At 42.9% G+C, this 20434-nt stretch overlaps 1 protein-coding gene across 3 annotated transcripts in view; it reads right to left on the reverse strand.

Moving 5' to 3' along the window:
• Positions 1–206: 206 nt before the first annotated feature.
• Positions 207–20434, reverse strand: part of COL22A1 (collagen type XXII alpha 1 chain) — a 218588-nt gene continuing 198360 nt past the window's right edge. For 2 of the 3 annotated variants that reach the window (XM_085572597.1, XM_085572598.1), the window contains exons 53-65: positions 19451–19504; positions 18828–18872; positions 17875–17928; positions 16785–16838; positions 15038–15091; positions 12054–12125; positions 10246–10281; positions 9314–9358; positions 8851–9030; positions 5310–5376; positions 3471–3653; positions 3022–3099; positions 207–2100 (exon numbers count right to left, since the gene is read on the reverse strand). In XM_085572597.1, the coding sequence (XP_085428723.1) occupies positions 1913–2100; positions 3022–3099; positions 3471–3653; positions 5310–5376; positions 8851–9030; positions 9314–9358; positions 10246–10281; positions 12054–12125; positions 15038–15091; positions 16785–16838; positions 17875–17928; positions 18828–18872; positions 19451–19504 (1110 nt within the window). In that variant the 3' untranslated portion in view covers positions 207–1912. The remainder of the gene's footprint in view (positions 2101–3021; positions 3100–3470; positions 3654–5309; positions 5377–8850; positions 9031–9313; positions 9359–10245; positions 10282–12053; positions 12126–15037; positions 15092–16784; positions 16839–17874; positions 17929–18827; positions 18873–19450; positions 19505–20434) is intronic. The other variant, XR_014953121.1, reaches the window with a different exon arrangement.

Here is a 20434-nt window from a genome sequence, read left to right on the forward strand (position 1 = left end):
GAGGGATGAAATCTCAACCTGGATTAAGAAAAATGCTTCTGTTAAATATGTGATCAATATGTTTGCGTAATACTAAAATCCAGCAAGCTAACCCAAGATGTAATACAGTAACAGGAACCATCAAGAGTTACTTAAAAGTGGTAAGATTTTCACTTCATGGTATTTTCACTTTGATTTGTCTTTCCATAGCAAGAAACACAGTAAAATCAAATCAAAGAGTTTATTTGCATAGGAAATAGCAAAAAATAGCACCATTAAGAGCTACACAGTAAAGATTTTGTTTAACCCTGGCATTTGTACTTGTTATTTAATTTCATTTTTCAGTAAAGCAGAGGCAAATTTTATCTGCTACTGGATGAAAAGACTCCAAGACTGGCAAATGCTTATCTCTGCACTTTAGCCTCAGGGTATGATTCTGGGCTGGTTATCGACAGCTGTGGCTTCTGCTTGGGCTGGCCAGTTTGGAAGCACCATGCCATATGGAGAATGTGTTAGCAGGGCAGGGTGCCTCTTTTCTGTCTCCAGAAGAGCAGAGCAGATTCCCAAACACATTCAGCACTTAGTGCCTATGTCAGGTCCATTACTCCCATCTCTCACTACAAACTGCTTTGTGCAGAAGAGGTTTGAAAATGCAGCTGCTTTGCTGGCTGGCACATATCCGAGGCTTGATCTCTTCTCAGATCTGCACCTAGTGGGTGGGTATGGCTTGGTCAGAGGGTTAAGCTCACAAATTGTGAAGGTCTTTTCAGACTCCATCCCATTTTTACTTTGTCTTTGCATTCTCAGGATGAATTTGGCAATTAGCTGATAGGGAGAAATGGCTGCTGTCTGGCTTGTTGCTTTCACCCTCAAACACAATATCCCCCACATTTCTGAACATCTCTGCTCTGATTCTTTCATCAGAGATTAATAATCTCCTAGACCAGGCTGCACTATGCACCAGCCCTCTAAGTAACACAGTTTGCCAAGTTATTGTCATAATGGATCAACCAAAACAGTGAATTGGGTCACAGTTGGCTTCCTGAGTTTTTAATACCAGTGGACTTTCTATGCTGCTCTGGCTGATTTTTGGGTGAAGCAGTGGTAGGGAGCTGTGCATGTGCTGACAGTGCACAGGGGATTTGGCATCCTTGACCTGACAAAGGATAACCTTGCAAATTCCTCTCCCTGACACAGTTAAGTAAACTCCATTTCTTGGAAAAAACCTCTCCAATACAGAGAGGTTTAGGTCTTCTGTGTCGTCCCTTCAGGCCTTTACTATGAAATCCCACATGACTCCATGAAAAAGTAGCTCCTATAGAATATTGATTCATCATCAGCAGAAGAATATTAAATATAAGAGGGATCTTCTGGAAAGCACACACTAGCTGTTCAAAATTGTCCACTGGGAGTTGGATGTACTGAAGACAGCTTTTCCAGCTTTGGTATGACTTCATTTTCCTCCCTACCATGTGGATAGCAAATAGCACCAACAATCCTGTGCCTGTGTGTCACAGTTAATGCCCCAGGCTGCAGGATTTGATTTAAGTTAAAAGGGTGAGGGATAAAGCTTTGGAAAGAATTAATCAGATAACAGATAAAAAATTTGGCATTGGAATGGTTTTGCATAAACAGCCACACAACACATTGCTATTATATGCTTTTCAAAAGAGAAAAAAAACACTTATTTTTAGCATTTTAATATGCCCTGATGTTAGAGAAAAAAAACCCCAAAAAATAAGTTCACATATCACATCAAAGATAATAATAATAATAATTATTATAATTCATAAAAATAATCTGACCGACCGGCAGCATTTGTTGGCTTTAGAAGGCCTCCCGCGAAAGAAATGCAGCTGAAGACATTGGAGAGCTCTTGGCAGGTGTGAGGAATTCAAGTTTTCAAAACAAGTCTGGGGGTGCTCCCCGCACGCTAAGGCCCTTTGACATTGGAGGGCCGGGCAGCCAGGCTTGCATAGTAAGCACACTGAGAGGGGTCACACTGTCCATTGGCTCCCGGGGGTCCCTGGGGACCTGCCAGACCCGGCACACCAGCTTCACCTTGAGGGCCAGGAGGTCCTGGCATCCCATCTTTGGCATAACCAGGCTCCCCTGGGAGGCCTGCAAGAGAAACAGAATGCCCTGGTGAGTGGCACCAGAGTGACCTGCCCAGCGTGCAGTACTCAGCAGCGTAACATCACAGGAGATAGCTTTGCTGCCAAACTGGGATGCAGACAGCAGCTTCTGTAGGTTTGGATTTGGCTAGGATGTATCTCAAGGATATAACCAGAGTGTCTCCTCACTCCCTATGGCAACCTTGGGATGCTCAGCTCCGATATGGCTGCTCTTCTTCTACCTCCATGCTGAAGTCATGGAGCTACATGAGACAACTAAGGACATACTGTCCTCACAGAGAGGAGGAGAGACTGGGAAAGTGGAGGCAAGAGCCAGCCTGGGGAGAAAACTCACTGGTGCAGAGTATTGTTATTTGAAGTCGATGCAAGGCCAGTCTGCCAGATGCAGAAAATGGAGTTATGAAGTCTTCCCCAACACAGCAGTGAGGGCAAAACTTATCAATGGTTCCTAATTTCAGACTGCAGACAAACTGTATTTGCTGCTGCTTTGTCAGTAATAATAAAGCAGAAGCTGTATCCCCAAGGCACAGGTGTTCAATATGACCTTTTATAATATCTGAAGCTGCCTGAACCTCTGGGTTCAGCGTGGTCATAGGAAGACTCTGCCAAGGACAGAGAAAACACTTCATAGTGCATCTAATAATTAAAGCTTCACTCTAGATTTGACCCAAAGGTCAGTTAACTTAGCTGTAACTGAGATGATTCATTGTACTCATTCATCAGGCTGAGAAAATAAAGGTGGCCAGATATGATGTTAATGATATAGTTCTTTCCTTTGGGCCACATCCTACAGAAATCATGTATGTTGTTTTTATGTCATCCTGATCATCTCTCTAGTATAGTAGAGACCTGTGCCCTGGTAGTGGTTCTAAGTGATGTGTTTTGTGGGGTGTTCTGAGTAACACACCTGGAATTCCTGGGGGACCCATTTCCCCTCGTTGACCAATGCCAGTGTCTCCTTTCTCACCCTTTGCTCCTCTTTCTCCTGTAGAGAGAGAAAGAAAAAAAATTAAGTGATTGAAGTGATAAGTGTGGTCTACAGAACTAAACTACTCTAGGTCTTCCATCCACACTGAAGCCAATGTATTTGGTAAAAACAGTTCCTAATTGTGGCAAATCCTCTGAGAGAGGACATTAAATGGGAATGAAGCCTTGCCCCACTCTAGGTCTGGCCAGAGTTGCAACACACCAGCAATTGCTGGTCATAGTTAACACTTCTGGTTCAAGAGACTGATGTGGCTTCCAACACCTGCATTTTGAGGACAATTTATAAGCTACTAATGGGAAAGGTGGATGCCAAAGTTGAGGGGACACATCCTTTTATTGGACTGCCCCAGCACACCAAGTTCCACTTACCTTTGGGACCAATTGGTCCAGGTGGCCCTTCAGACCCAGTCTGTCCAGGCCGGCCAGGCTCTCCTGGAGGGCCAGTTCTTCCTGGGAGTCCTTCCTTCCCAGGGGGACCAGGAGGTCCTGGTCTGCCATGGGATGCTTTTACCTGTGCAGGCTGTATATGAGCCAGGATATAGGGTAACTTTGCTGCAAAGAGAGGGAAATGGGTTTGTTAGACTAGAAGGACTAAGCTCCAAGAGATGGAGAGCCAGAACCAGGGGCCCAGTAAAGTCCAAGTACTGTCACAGATCAATTTTCCAGGGCCACCCATTTTTTTGTCCCCCTCATAATACATGATTTGAGTCCCTGATCCTCTCTAAATTATTTAAATATGATTTCTCGGTGACCTTAAATTTCTCCTAAATTTCATACTTTATCATAAACTTTTCCCTCATCCTCTGCTCATTGTCCTCCAGGAATCTGAAATATCCCTTTCTTTAGTTGTGCAGATGATGGATCCCTGTTAAACTGGATCTCCTGCTCTGAAAAGGAGAGCCTTTTCCTACTGCTTCTGTGACACAGAGCTGCTACATGGCTGGTCTGCAGGGAGAAAGCTTTTCTTGTTCCAGGCTGTTCCAGACAGGCACACACTGCCTGCCCTGAGCACCTGAACAACCATGCTGTTTTGGCTGGGGTGGAGTTAATTTTCTTTATGGTGGCTGGTATGGGGTTGTGTTTTGGATTTGTGTTGATAATACAGAGATGTTTTTGTTATTGCTGAGCAGGACTCACACAGAGCCAAGGCCTTTTCTGCTTTTTGTATGGCCACATTGGGCTGGAAATTGGGGATGCAGGGGAGGCTGGGAAGAGACACAGCCAGGACAGGTGACCCAAACTGACCAGAGGGATATTCCAGACCACATGGTATCATGCTCAGTGTATAAAGTTAAGGGAGGAAGGGAGAGACATTTGCAGTGATGATGGCTTTCTTCCCAAGTAACCATTACCTGTGATGGGGCCCTGCCCTCCTAAGGATGGCAGAACATTTGTCTGCCCATGGGAAGTTAATTCCTTGTTTTGTTTTGCTTCTGGGCGCAGCTTTTACTTTCCCTATTAAACTGTCTTTATCTCAACCAATGAGTTTTCCAGCTTTTACTCTTCTAATTCTCTCCCTGATCCTGCTGGTGAGGGAGTGAGTGAGCAGTGTGTGGGCCTTGGCTGCTGGCTGAGGTTCCACCATGACAGCAACCTTGGGAGCTCTTAAACACTCGGCATCATGAAAACATTCTACAGAATAGAGGGAGAAGAATGTTCTGTTTTCTCTTCATTGATCTTAAATGCTTTCAGACTGGTGTGGATATTGAAGACTGAGAGTGTGTAAATAAAATCTGTGAAATAATCACCCCATTTACCTGTGATCTTTAGCACGGAACAAAATGCCTGCAGCTGTGTGTCAGCTGTGTCAAGAGCTGTGTGAGAAGGACTACAGCTCTACATCTCCCTGTCAATAGGATCAGTAGTGGTCTGCAATTCTCAGAGAGAAACAGTAGCCCATTTTCTCTCCATCCCCTCTTCTTATACTGATGAATATGAAAAGTCACAGGCAAAAATCATGAACATTTCTGCCGCAGTTGGGACCTCAAAAGAAAGTTTACAATCTACTCTGATTATTTTCTGTGCTATTGCTGGGAAAATCAAAGCCTGGGGAACTGTAAAGCACGTTTCATTTCACATATCTTCCAAGGAAGCTTGCTGCAATACTACCTTCCTTAAGCAGGAGAGATTCAGGTACCAGCACAGCTATGGAAAGCATCTTTCATACTCTCAGATCATTCTTCTGGCTTCCTGGTACTGATTACTTACCATCTAGCTGCTTGGACAACTCCTCTTGGATGAGTCTCCTCAAAGTCTCTAGAGATGGGGACTCTCCCTAAAGAGTCAGAATCAGTGATGAGACTAGATAACCACAGTAAAGGGATCATATAGTTATAGGACAAGGGGGAACGGTTTTAAACTAAAAGAGGAAGCATTCAGATTAGATGTTTAGAAGAAATTCTTTAATGTGAGGGTGGCAAGGCACTGGAATGGGTTGCCCTGAGAAACTGCAGATGCCACATCCCTGGAAGTATTCAAGGTGATCTGGATGGGCTTTGGAGCAACCTCATCTAGTGGGTGGCATCCTTGCCTGTGCTAGGTGAGCAGTTGGAAGTAGATGATCTTTAAGGTCCCTTCAACCCAAAACACTCTGTGGTTCTATGACTGCAAACTAAGACCTCCACAAAGGATTCAGCACTTGCCACGTCATCACCCACAGCAGGTACAGGGCCACAGGGTCTGCCTAAAAGAGGAATGTAAAGGGACTCAAAACAATCACAGAATCAACTGGGCTGGAAAAGACCTCTGAGATCATAAAGTCCAGCCTTTGACTGAACACCATGTCAAATAAACCATGGCACTGAGAGACACGTCCAGTCTTTCCTTAAATGTCTCCAGTGACTCCACAACTTCTGTGGACAGCCCATTTCAGCATCTAACTATCTCTTCTGTGAAGAAATTCTTCATAGTGTCCAAAATAAACCTCCGTGGCACAGTTTGAGACTATGTCCTCTTGTCCTATCCCTAGCTGTCTAGGAGAAGAGACCAAACCCAACGTGGATAGATCCTCCACTTAGGTAATTCTAGAGCAATAAAATCTCCCCTGAGCCTCCTTCAAGGTGAACAACACCAGCACCCACAGTCTTCACAGGAGTTGGGCTCCAGACTTTTCACCATCTGTTTCCTTCTCTGTAACTGCTGCAGAACATCAATGTCATTCCTGAACTTAGGGGCCAGAATATAACTGGAAACAGAATATAATGTGTCCCCCCCAGTGCCCAACACAGAGGGATAATCACCTCCCTGGTCCTGCCAGCCACACTAGTGCAGACGTAGAAGGTCAGGACGCCACCCTCTTCCTTGCCCACCTGGACACTTGCTGACTCATATTGGGCAATATTCCAGCCACTCTGATCCCAGTCTGGGGCACTGCAGGGCTTTGTTGGGACACTGAACAGGACAGGGCACAGGGGACACCACTGGTGACGCACGTCAACTCGTTGCAGCTCCATTCACAGCCACTCTCAGCACGCAGCCATCCTGACAGTCCTTAACCCAGCAGAGATCACCCCTGCCCAGGGCCTGGCCTGACAGCTTTACCAGGACTGTGCTGTGGGAGATGGCCTCAAAGGCATTCTCCTTTTCCAGCCTTCTAGCAAACCATTGGCTCAGTAATTTAGGCAGGGAGCCTGGACTGAGGGCACTTGTTGCAGCACTGTTCCCATCAACATCCTTAAGAAAATCTCCTTTGTATGCACTCATAGGACAAGTTGTAGAAATCACATGAGGAGACATCTCTCCCCTACCAGGTCACAGTGGATTTCCTATGTTCTTTTTCATCATGGAATGTTTCCTTGCAGACAGATATACATATGCCCCAAAGGTTCTAATGCTGGCTATCTAGACTTCCTGAAAACACCCACATTAAAACACTCAGATGTATCCCCTGCCAAGAAGCCTTATCTCAGGAAACAGAAGTCAGTTTATGCATATGATACCTATTCTTCCAGTACAAGATTTTGTCTGATTTCAGGCTGTTGAAGGGAGAAGAGGATGTGGCTATCTGGCCTTGGCCCCCTACTCAGCACCTAAGGCACAGCATCTTTCATCCTTTCTCTTAGTTCTTTTGTGCTGTTGATGTTGTGCAGCTGTAATAGCTGTAAAAACTCAAAGTAATGTGAAGTACAACTCTGCATGATGCAAATAAAAAAATTATGAAAGCATTTTTGATAGGTGTAAGAATTTTTTAGATTGTGGCTTTCCCAAGTAAATAATAAAAAAACCCAGATTTTAGCATTGCCAGGCTCTTACCTTTGCAAGAACTCAAAAGAAAATTATACCTACCTTTAAACAATAAACTATTTTCAAGCTACTTTCTTTTATAAATCAGAAGGTGAGATATTCCACTTGAAATACCCTTTTCATTTTTTTTGGCTAAAATAATTCTTTGTGTTTCTATCAGTTTAGAAAATATTTCTGGTCAACCCAAAGACTGCATTCTTTTGTGTATCAACTGCTTGCAAAAGTGTTGCTTTTCCCTCACACTTGCTTTTTTAGCATACAAGGATTCAGTTTGTGTTCTCTATGTTTATGAAAAACTAGTAAGCGCTTCTGAATCAGAAGTTATTCTTCATTAAAAAATGAGATGTTATTATATAGCTAAGTGACGTGTCAATTTTTATCAACAGCATTGCTGATAAATACAGAGTTGGTCTATTTACTGCCTCCTTCCTGACACAAATTTTGCATGAGAAAAAGATGTGTTGGTGGTGACAAAAGAAACCATTTTATCATTAAGTACTAAGCATTTTTGATAGCTGTTAGTGTATATGCCACTAAGCAAACATAATTGTGGAGCATGCTTTAAAGGCTTATAAATTATCTTTACAATTTTTAACCTTATTAGTTAAATTAGGTTTCCATAATCATCACTTGATTTCACACACAAAGAAATGCTTTATCTAAAATTTAGTCTGTTTTTACATCAGAGATTATTCTCTGTTTATTCTCCTCTGAGATGATCTCCAATTCATTCTCAGGATGGGCCCAGTGTCTTCACTGCTGTTGATAGTTTTTCTCATTCTGCAACATAAACCACCCTCAGGCATTCTCAGTAGTGAGAATGTTTCCCAACAGGAGGGAGGAAAAAAAAAGAGGGAGAATATTAAACAAAAATAGTATTTCATGAATTCTGATGAGCTGACTACAGAATTTCCAGGAATAGAGCAGTGACCTTTCCACAGCTCAGCATTTTGTCTCTCATAACAACCAGCAGCAGAGGAAGGTGTTGGTCCTCTGTATGAAGTGCTACATATTATTGCCCTCATAGAAAGAATCTTTTTTTATACTCCAGTTCCATGGACACCATCACAGCACCTGATTTAGGCATTTAGGGTAAAAGGTACCAGCAACTGGCCACACTGATTATGGTCTGGAATATTTAGCTCTCTTGAAGTGCAAGTCAACAACCCCACAAGCCTTTCCCAACTTCCATCCATGGAAGTGTCCGAGGCCAGGTTGGACACATCCTGGAGCAACCTAGTCTAGTGGAAGGTGTCCCTGTCCATGGCTGGGGGATAGAACTAAATGGTCTTTAAGGTTTTTTACTAACCTAAACCACTCTATGATTGCATGATTCCCTGAGATGTGCTACAGCTCCCCTTTATGGGTATCGAGAACTAAAAGCACTGCCTCCCTGTTGAAACACACTCCTGCTCCAGTTTCTGTCAGCCTCAATGTACTCTGAGGCACTTTTCTGATCCATATGGCAGCAAAATTACTGTACAAAGCCTGTCTCTGGCAACCTTACCCTTGGTCCTGGAAATCCTGGCTGTCCCGGAGGACCGGGAGGTCCAACTTGCCCAGTGTCTCCTGGAGGTCCGTGGGGACCCATCAGTCCCGGATGGCCCTTATGACCAGGTATCCCAGGATCACCTGGAGGACCCTTTTCTCCTTGAAGGCCTTTTTCACCTTTGATGCCAGGCTCGCCCTAAGTGAAAAGAAGGACATTACCACCACAAAATAGGAAGCAAACTTCTGATTTCCAAACACAGAGAAAGATTTACAGCTGAGCTGGCAAAGTTGCCGAGTGCAACATCTGGTGCACTACAAATGAACCACAAATTGTTCTGATGGAGAATGATTAAAGAGAGACCTGGAAGACTGAGAAGCATTGGCTTCACTTGTGAATGACCACTGTCCCCAGGCCCTAACTCAAAATAGCTCTCTCTATTTCAACATAATGAAATAACTGGTAATGTTCTCCAACTTACCCTCTCTCCTTTGGAGCCAATTGCACCCTGTTTCCCTGGTGTGCCCTGCAACAAAATAAAGGCAAACATAAAAGAACCATCCATAATAAGAGTAAATAACGAAACATAGGCCTTTGTAATGATTCCTGTGACCCCAGGAAAATTTATTTCCATGACAACCCCCGGTTTCCTGAGAGATTTTTTCTTTTGCTCTCAGTTATCAACAATTAAAGGAAAACAAAACAAAACAAAAACCAAAAAACAAATTAACAAAAACCCAAACAAAACCTAACCACATGACAAGCAGGTTGAGGAGGGTGATTCTCTGCCTTCACAGCCCTTTGGTGAGGCCCCACCTGGAGTGCTGTGTCCAGTTGTGGTGCCAGAATATAAGCAAGGCCATGAATCTGTTAGAGCAAGCTCAGATGAGGCCACAAAGATGCCCAGGGGGCTGGAGCACCTCTGCTGTGGATTCAGGCTGAGAGAGCTGGCGTTGTTCAGCCTGAAGGAGAAAAGGTTCTGGGGGAACCTTTGAATCCCTTCCAGTACTAAAAGAGAGTTTGTAAGAAAAATGGGGACGAACTTTTTTTTGTCAGGGCCTGTAGTAATAGGACGAGAGGTAAATGGCTTCACAATCAGAGAGGGTGATATTTGGTAGAAGTTTTTCACTGTGAGGGTGGTGAGGCACTGGAAAATGTTGCCCAGAGAAGTTGTGGATGTCCCATTTCTGGAATGGTTCAAAATCAGGTGGGATGGGGTTCTGAGCAACCTGGTCTAGTGGAAGGTGTCTCTACCCCTGTCAGGGTGGGTGGAAATAGATTATATTTAAGATCCCTTCCAATCCAAACCATTCTATGAACAAACCTCAATTTATTGCAACCCTGGTAACACCCTTGATGATTTTTATCCTGTGACACGAGTCTTATATTGAAACAACTGTGAATTTAACTTACCTCTTTTCCAGGAGAACCTTTCTCTCCTGGTTCTCCCTAAGACACAGAGAAAGTGGATTTAGCATCACATTGGAGGAGTTGGAAGAAAGACTCTACCTAACAACCATAAGTATTACTTTGTGTTAACAACACAAGTTTTCTTCTACACAGTAGCAGGTTTGCATGATTTATCCTTATCCTACTGCTACTGGTCATTCCTGGATAGACACATCCTGCTACTTGGAAAGCATTTTTTAGTGACTTTGTATCCCATGTAAACATAAATAACAGGAAGTAATTTCTAACAAACCAGCTGAGGGCAGATGTTTCACTGGAAGTGTGTTTCTGCATTCCATACATTTTATTCCTTTTTCTTACCAACATTTCCTAAAGCTTCATATATTTTATACACTTCATACACTTGTTTAACTTAAGGAGCACCAGCATTATACCCATAAGTGTCTGAAGATGTAAATGAAGTAAATTCTGTTAGTAGAAGTACCATCTTGTATTACACCAACTGGAAAAACACATACAGAGGTTTAAGGAAATTTAATCCTAAGTGCTCACCTGTCTTTCAGAACTATATTAAACAATCTTAATTTGTGTAAGTACCCTTGTATAATTATTTATAAATATCTATTTAAATTATTGTCTTTGCATTTATAATGTGATAATTAGACAATATAGTTTCCTTTTTAGTATTTATAATAGTGTGCAATTAAAAATATTAAATATCACTGTAGTCCTGAACTGCAGATAAAGCAAAATTAACATTAAATATTTGTTGCTGAAATCTGGACACTTTCCCATATAATATATAGAAAAAATAATCTTTCTAAGTCTGTTTGCAGCCAACACACATGATCATATCTATCACATGCATGCAGGTGATATTTTCCCCTGGAAACATAACATCTTCAGCTGTGTTAACATCCATACATGTATTCATGAGGAATGGAATTAATCAGAGATGTGTGATCCAAATTAGGTTGCATTAAACTCACTTGAGTTTTCCTTAGGCCCACTTCAGTTTTAAATGGCCACTATGTTTGCTGCTTAAAATTAATTGTCAAGAGAAGTATTTCTTTCTTCTCTTTGGATCCAAAAGCTCCCTTTCAAATTATAAAATTAAATATTAAAAAATATAGAAAGAAAAAAGAACTATCCTGTGGAAGATTCAGCTCTACTAGAGACACACAAAAATCTTTTAAATTATCATTTTTTGTCACAACAAATCTAGAAATAAAAAAAAAATATATATATAGCATTCACTTTTTCCATCTTTCCAGTGGAATTTAACATCTTTTATTCACCTTGCAAGGTCTAAAGATACTGGATTCTGAGGCTGTGATATTGTCATGGGTATAGGTTTATTATTTATTATTTTAGATAACTTTGGAAGATATATGAATGCTTTAATTGCAATGTACCTCTGTTGCTGGCAACAAAGGAATTTCCCTCAGAATAGCAAATATCTGAAATACCTGTATTATTATCATCATTCACAATTCCCCTATTTAGTCCATCTAAAGTTCATGAAGAGGTGTTGTCTGAGAACTTAAATACCCCACACCTGTATTAAGAAGACTATTGAAACAGTCTGATTAATGCACACATCATCAGGGCTGACTGGCAGGTACCAGCTCCATATATAAGATTATGTTTGCTCATCCATATGAAAAATGCTATTTTTGCAGTCCAGTTTCCTTTGCAAGTAAAATTATATGCCTTCTGGACTTGTTAGATATCCCATGATGTCCCATCTTCCTGTCTAAGCTTCAAAAGCAGGTAAAGAGAGGATCTAATCCATCCCCAGACATACTTACAGGTGGTCCTCGGGGTCCTATAAAGCCAGGGAGTCCTGGGCTGCCTGCTTCTCCTTTATTTCCTTTGGGACCCTTAGGACAGAAATGAGACAGACACTAGCAGACCTTTCCCCAACACCTCTTTCCCAGAGCATGCATTTACAGATATACTGGAACTGCGAAATTTCATTTTAGCAGCAGGACTCCCAAAACTGACAAGGAAGAATAAAGTATTTTAGACAAGCAGGTTGCAGGCATCATCATTGCTTTATTAATAAGCTATGCAGAGTCCCTGGGATGAGATGAAAAGGGACAATTATGGCAGGGGCAGGAGGTGTGTTCCATGGGTGTTGTGTTGTCATGTGGTTTATAAAGGAGCATTGAGAGTGGAAATGCTGTGATGGGTGATGAACAGGGAAACAATGCAGGTGGCCATACTGCTCAAATCCAAGAACACAACCAACAGACAGCTACAGGGCTTCTCCTTTGCCTTTATTTCCAGGTTCAATTTATGTCTCTTTCACTTATCTCTTCTGTCAAACTGTCCCTTTTTCCTTGCAGGTCAGGGCAGTTGAAATGAGAGTTCATGATACAGAACTGTTTAGTGCACACTTCTGATGTGGTTTTAACTTTTTAGTTTAACCTTTACTTTCAGAACTTTGTCCCCTGCTTTTCCAGTTCAGAATGCAGCCCTTTTTCTTCTTAGAGTAAAACTCATGCAAAGTGAGCACCAATGAGCCTGTCAGGCACACAGCACATGGATGTGGGGTGTGCAACTTGCCCTGGAGACTTCAGGGGCTGGATTGTGTTGCTGTATGTGGGCTTAAGCATGAGCAAGTGTGAATTGTGATGGGCTCTGTCAAACAGCAAATGCAAAAGGAGAAGGCTCCTGGCAGGTTTTACCTTGTGATTCCAATTCGGCAATGGTGAAGGTGGAAAAAAAAAATCCTTATTGCCATGATAACCTTCCTCACCTTCCATTTTTTCAAAATAGAAATATAAAATATTGGCTTGTCACACCACACTGTGAAGGAAATTAGTGCATTTCAAAATAAATGGATTTATGTACAGCACAAGGAGACACTTCCCATAATAACCTCTATGAAAAGGAGAGGATTCATTTTAATGACAGAAAATGATAATGATGAGATGACTGTCTGTTCTGCTGACCAACACTGTCTCATCATTTCCCCTTCCTCATCCATCTGACTTTATCCTTTTTCAATCTCCTGTGTTATTTTTGGACTCTAAATCCTCTGGAGCAAAGGCTGCTGTGGTGCTGTTTGTGCAGGAAGCTGCCTGTGAGTCCCTGGGTCACATCATATAGGTACTGTGATAACACTATGATGATTAAAATAATAATCTCCACTTGGCATTCACAAGGCATCCCAAAGCCACAGTGACCTGATATAGACCTAGAAAGTAAAAAAGCAGTGACAGGAACTCAGAACAGGGGTGGATGTAACAAAAAGAAGAAAAGAAGTTTGAAAAGGCAAGAGCAAGGATCCATGGGGCAAGAAGCAATAGCAGTGGTCCCAGGAAGGTAAGAAGAACTTATGTCAAGGACAAAAAGCCTGTGGCACTTGTTTTTTGATGCAGAAGGGCTCTCAGACTACAGTACCCTGTCCCACCTTCCCATACAGAAAGGTGGAGCCCAGTTCTGGGCCTCTCAGTTTAGGAAGGATGCTGAGATGCTTGAGTGCATCCAGAGGAGGCAACAAGGCTGGTGAGGGGCTTGGAACACAAGCCCTGTGAGGAATGACTGAGGGAGCCAGGGGTGTTTAGGATGGAGAAAAGGAGACTCAGAGGTGACTTTGTCACTCTCTACAGCTCCCTGAAAGGTGGCTGTACTCTGAAACCAACTTCCTTAAAGAGGGTTGGTCTCTTTCACTAGGCTGAACAAGAGGTCACAGTCTCAAGCTGTGCCAAGGGAAACATAGCTTGGATATTAGGAAAGTTTTTTACAGAATGAGTGATCAAGTACTGGAATTGTATGCCCAGGGAGGTGGTGGAGTCACCACCCCTGGATGTGTTCAAAGAAAGACTGGATGTGGCACTTGGTGCCATGGTTTGGGTTGAGGTGTTAGGGCATGGGCTGGAGTCAATGCTCATGTGGGTCTCTTCCAACCCAGTGATTGTGTGGTATTTGCTTCTCTGAGACATCCCTGCAGATGCTTGATCAAGGCACAAGTCTGTGGCAAGGCTGGGCTGGCTTTATGACTTTGAAAGGGTCATAAAGAGTGAAGTCTTGCTGCAGCTTTTCACATTGCTCCTGCTCTGCCTTTGTTTTCATGGTAATCCCACAGTCCAGCAAGCTGTATTGTCTCCATGGGGAAAGAGGGGGAAGAGCCCTGCATTGTGACATGACAGATGCAACTGGGCACAAAGGAATATTTGAAAGGATTTGCTGAATTCTGGACAATTTTCAGCAGCAGAACAGAGGGGAAAAAAAAACACAAAAAAACAAACAAACCACCATCCTTCTTACAGTTCTTAATTTCCAAGCTGTTCTTTCTCATAGGATGGCCTCAGGGGAGTTTCATTATGCTTCCTGATCCTAGTTTACTGCCCACTGTTTGCTCTTCCCTCAAGTGCCTGTGAAGATTTTTCTGCTGCCACTATTCCTCAATGGCAGTCTGCCAACTCCCCGAGGCTCTCTCCTTCATTGTGACAACTCTCTGCTGGCTGCATGCTCTCTGCTTGGCAAAATTAAATCTACTGGTGAAGATGAGGCATGCCAATCTTTTTTCCATGCTAGGCAATCAATCATTTCCATTTGCTGTGAACACTTAACTTTCACTGGGAAAAGTGATGACCCAGCTAGCATCTCAATTCCAGGAACGTAGCCAAACACCCTTCAAAACTGTGGCCAGCTACTGATTTTCAGATCACCCATCTTCAGATATGGAAACCTCAGGGATGGTAACGAGCTACACTAATCCACTCTACCTACACTTCATCAGTCACCTCTCCTGGCTACACCAGACTCCCTTTGTGGTACTTACTGGGATACCAGCTGGGCCAGGTTCTCCTGCTGATCCAGGCACTCCATTCTTGCCCTGTGTCGAAAGAAAAAAGGTTAGTGATGTAATGCATGCAAAAGCTAGAAATACTCAGCTACACCTACACCAGCAGGGATTTCTTTAGCATTGTTCAATCTCATCTCCTGAAAGTATCTTATTTCCAATTGACCTCACAGCTTCTGCATCCCTGATTGCATGGCTGATTTCAGGAAAAAAAAAATGATATGTGGACCCAAATCTGCAGGTCTGAGGAGGATCAAACCAGCACTTCTTCTCCTTCACCTTATCATATGCAACATCCTTCTGGATGGATGGAGCCATCTCCTATGGCTGCTCCAGGTCACCACTGTTCAGACAAGACTATTTTTAATCATCTCAGGCTTCCCTTTTTTGGGGGAATGGAGAGAAACACTTGTTCTAGCACTTGATACTTACCTGACACCAGACAATTCAGAATGAGCCAAATCAGCCTTTAAAAGGACCTGTTTCTCACTGTTCCTTAAGAAAGCAGCTGAGCTAATCCACAAAGTTTGGTAAAATGAAGTTTTACACTCCTCTCATCTCAACATGCAGAGTCTTTTCCTTTGTTACAGCTGACCATAAAGATCAGCCCTTGAACTGTCAACATTCAAAATCATGACACACTCCTTTTTAGATAAAAAACAAAGAAAAAGAAGAACAAGAGAAACTGATATTTTCCCTCCAACACACAAGTAACTCTTCTGTAAAGAAGAATATGGGCTGGAGTTATGATAATTTCTATGTCTTCAAATATTTTTACTCACTGCTAGTGTTGTGCAGGGGCCTGACACAATAGTGAATGATGCCAGCAGTACAGGAGTAATGAGATAAATTATGAGGTAGACACAGGAGGTCTCCTTATGTTCTGGCAGTCTAATCTAACCCCTCCCCAGCTTGGAGGGACCTGCTGCTCCAACTCCTGGCATTGCTGAGTCAGCATTTTTTACCCTCCTGATCATGCCGTGGCATCTGTTTCACTACCAGGTCTTCCAAGAAGGAAAGGAACTTGCTTATTGCAACACAGTAAAGATGTGCTTTGGTTCAGCAACAGAGATATCGATTCAGATTTGATTAATTTATAAGATAGAATTTTAAACCCCATGATTTCTGAGCCATCCCACATAAGACTTTTTGAAATGTCAACTAGATTTCTATTTCTCCACTGAAGCTGTAATAAAACAGTACAGGTGAATAGTATCACAACTGGACCCTACAAAGCTCAGCCTGGGCAGCTACAGTGAGTGTACACCTTTGAAAACTGAGACCATGTGAGAAGTGATTAGGATCCAAGAGGCAGGACTGAAATTATGAGTATTTCTGACTCTACATCCTGACAGAATCCATTGGACTGTTAACCATCAGTCCCTTGCACTATTATAAGTCTTCATCAGTTTCTAGCAATATCATTCTTACTTGTCGTTTTGAAAGGCAAAGTGTTTTAATCAAACATTGTCTGAATCTTCCTAAACTCTCTTCTTTCCAGCCAGAGTTCTGGATTGCAGAACATTCCCACCACACACAATGCCCAGTCCCTGGAAGTTTTCAAAGCCAGGCTGGATGGGGCTCTGAGCAAGCTGATCTAGTGGGTGGCATCCCTTTCCAGGGCAAGGGGTGATAACTACATTATATTTAATGTTCCCTCCAATCCAAACCATTCTATGAACTGTTATGGACCTCTAGAAATGGCTTGTCAGGAGAAAGAACTCACCGGCTGCCCTCGGAGTCCTCGAGGGCCCTGTGGTCCTATGGGACCAGGATCACCCTGGAAGAAAGAAAAGTATTATGATGACTGAGAAAGAGCTGACATGGAGGCAAGTGAATAAACATTTTAAAATGTTCCTGCTAAATTACACTGTTCACATATTAGGGGAAACAGGATTAAAGGAGTCTCACTGCTGCCTTTCAGTTATTTATGAAGAAGATCAGCCCTTTGAATTTTAAACACCTACCACTAAATGTAACCTGATGACAGGTAGAAACCATTTCTATCAGGTTATTATCAGATTATCTTAAAGCTGTGTTTCTTAGGGATGGAGATTCTCTGAAATTTCTCAAGAATTGGTAAGTCTGTTCTCTCTCCAGGGAGGCTTCAGAGCTGCCCATCTCCTCCAAAGGGTTCCTTTTGGTCTGCCCTACACTTTGCTTTGTAGGGTACTATTTACAGGACACCAGTTTTCCGTGACACAAAAGGGGTGCAAATGAGAAGCCACTTCTCCAGGTCCCATGGCAGTGGCACATCAGCAGCTCGGAACTTTGCTCAGCAGCTGCTGCAGGATCCCACGTCAGCTGCACCCTCCCAGGACTCTGTTATATGACTGCACTTGACACTAAACATGCCAGAGGAACTGTTTGTACCATCTTTCTTTCCTCTGAGCAGCAGCAACTTATTCCATAGGTATTTCACAGCCTTCAGTGGAGCGACACAGTCAGTCAGGTGCAGCTGTGGCAGAGGAAGCGTGACAGAGCCTGGCCTGGTGGGACCCGCAGAGCAAAGCACTGCTCAGAAATGGGTGCCAGAAGACAGGTCCATGGCTACCAAGCACAGCCTGGGTTTCACACAATGCTGCTTTCTCTGCTTATCCAAAGATATATCTGACATTTTAGTGCCAGCAGCTGAGCAGTGACAAAGGCCTTCTAATTCGTTACTTCCCCTAATGATCTTTGCACAAATCATTCCCTGCAGTAATTCACCCTTTATTGAAGTTTCTGCAGCTGGTTCAGGTCAGGGTCACTGTGAATTAAAATTTCCATTTGTCAGGGAGAAGGAGATTCATTTCTGCTCAAAATGGTGCACTTACATCCTTCCCTGGTGGCCCCTCACGACCAGCAGGACCCGTCACACCTGGCTCCCCCTGCAATTCAGCAAAAAGGGAAGAGAACAGCTCAAGGTCAAATTCAGACCAGTATCACCACTGTAAGTTGTATGAGATTTCTGCTATGTGTGACTGAGCTCAGTGAAAACTTTTTTAAAGCCAGCAAGAGCCTCGTTCATCTTATATGACATTCAGCTTATAAAAATAACTCAGAAACATCTCCTCTAAGTGATGCACAAGGCAGTGCTATGCTTTCCAGTAAATTATTTGCTACTGCAGGCACTGAAAACCACCAACACATTCATGATACAGAAGGTATTATAATGAGGAAAAGATGAGGATCTCCAGCCCTGGATTTTTCACATAAGTTTCTGCAAGCAGAGAATTGCATTTCCCTGTAAAAAAGGCAGGATTAGGGGGAAGAACATTCAGTTTTGTATTCCCTCATTTACACCAAGGACCTCCAAACAGAGTGGAGAATAACTTTTCATGCAGGTCTTGAGGTTTGGGTTTCATGACCCACAGGAAACTAAGTAATTTCTATTCACTTTTCTGTAAGTTTTGTGCTTGAACTTATTTTGCACTTCTCCAGCATTTGTGGAGGACAGCTAGTACTTGTCCAACAAGTGCAGTAGTGGTCCTCGCTTTGCCAGCAATTTTATCAGAAGGATTTGGTATGGAGGCATCCTTGAGACTTCTTCACAAAGGACTGTCTCAAAGGGAGCATCAGAGGATTCAGCTCTACCACCTGCCTCACCTTTCCCAGAATCAGAGGGAATAAAGACAGCTGCTGTCATTTCTGTGCCAGAGATGTGGCCCCAGTTGAAAACAGCCACATGAAACACTGTCATAATTTTTACCTACTGCCTCACAAAGGGGCAACTTCAATTCCCACAATCTTTCTCCAAATGATTGTGCATGAGGTACCTGTTACTTACCCGAGGACCTGGGGGACCTGTATCTCCTCTCTGTCCTTTGAAACCCTACACAAGGGAATGAAATCAATAATTATCCATCACCCTGATGCAGGAAACACTAAGAAAACTCTAGCCTGAATGTTTATTTAAGAACCTTTCCAGTTTTGCCAAAAGTTACTAGAGACTGGTCAGCATGGAGCAGCTGTGTCCCAGGGAGTAATTAGGCAGGGCCATATCACAGGCCTATAGCTTTCCATAACTCCTCAAGCTGTAAAACCGAGGCTGTGCTCTGTATATCCCTGGTGTGTCCAGCCAATATGTTATTTAATCCTAAACTTTACTGTCTCCATTCTTTCAGAGGATGTGTAACAGAACACAAGGGCTACAGCTGTAACTTCTGGTGGAGGGGTGTCATGCGGTTACATGCTTAAATTTCTAGATAATAATTTACTCTTCTCCATGTGTAAAGGATTCAGAAATATCAGTGTTCTATTTTTGTTGCTTATTTATGTATTTTCTTTAGCCACAATGCCAGGACTGGTTGGTTATATGTTTGCATCTGTAAAGAACCTCATTGGCCCAAGAAATGCTCCCTGATTACAGTACAAGGTTGAGTGGGAGGAACCCTTCAGAGCAGCACCCACCGGCAATCCTCGGGCACCCTCCCGGCCTGGGAGCCCTTGTTCTCCAGGTTTTCCCTGTAGGAAACAATAATGTTTGTGTTAGAGAGAGCCCCAGGTCCATCTCACTGCTGTTGAAAACTTCCCACTCCTCTCCTTTAGACATAACATCACTGAGAACTGTGAGTGCCCAGGGTTTGTGCATGGAGAACAGCAGGGACAGACATTCCCAATCACATCTCAACCTGCACTGTCACCTGCACTCTGAGGTCCTGAGGCATTTCACAGCTCTGGACTGGTGCATGTTTGCAGTGTCAGAACTGCACCAATACCCAATCAGCACATGCAAAATCAGCAGCTGCACATAGTTTGCACATTGGTGCAAACACAAACTAGCTGCAGCTTCTGTGACAAGCATTCCTCTTACTTAGCAGTTGTCCTAATGCCTGGGAACTTGGCTGTTCCAGAACCACTAAGTCCCATTTGACAAGTCACAGGAAGAGGCTGGCAATGCCTGGTACTTGAAGTACAATCTTCATGTAACACACACAGTTGCAAGAAATAAAATTCACTGCCAAATTTACTAACATTGCCTTTTAGCCGAAAACTTTGTGGCTCAGCTTTTTTCCCTCAGCAAATAAAAGTAAAGACTAAGTAGAGAAAATCAAATATAAACCCTCTAATTCTGGGCAACAGAACAGTCTCAGAGCAATCCAGAAAAATGTTTCTTTAAAGACTCCTCCTCTAAACTTTTTATGCTCCATAACTTCTATCAAAAGGATGGATCACTAGGTTTAATGTTACAAGACAACCTTCTTTCTTTGCAGTGTTTAAGATGGCTGTAAAAGTGGAGTCACTAAGTTTTAGTGTATTTATGGTAGTTGTAAAAGTAAAAGAACCCAGTTTCTTTTCCAGATTGCTCATGTGTCATGCCTGTAAATCGCTCAAGACAATACAGTTCCTCTGGTGTTAAAAACAGATGTGCAAACAGGCTCCTTGTTCCCCCTA

Source organism: Lonchura striata, chromosome 2, assembly GCF_050655825.1.
Source record: "Lonchura striata isolate lonStrDom1 chromosome 2, ASM5065582v1, whole genome shotgun sequence".
NCBI classification, from domain to species: domain Eukaryota; kingdom Metazoa; phylum Chordata; class Aves; order Passeriformes; family Estrildidae; genus Lonchura; species Lonchura striata.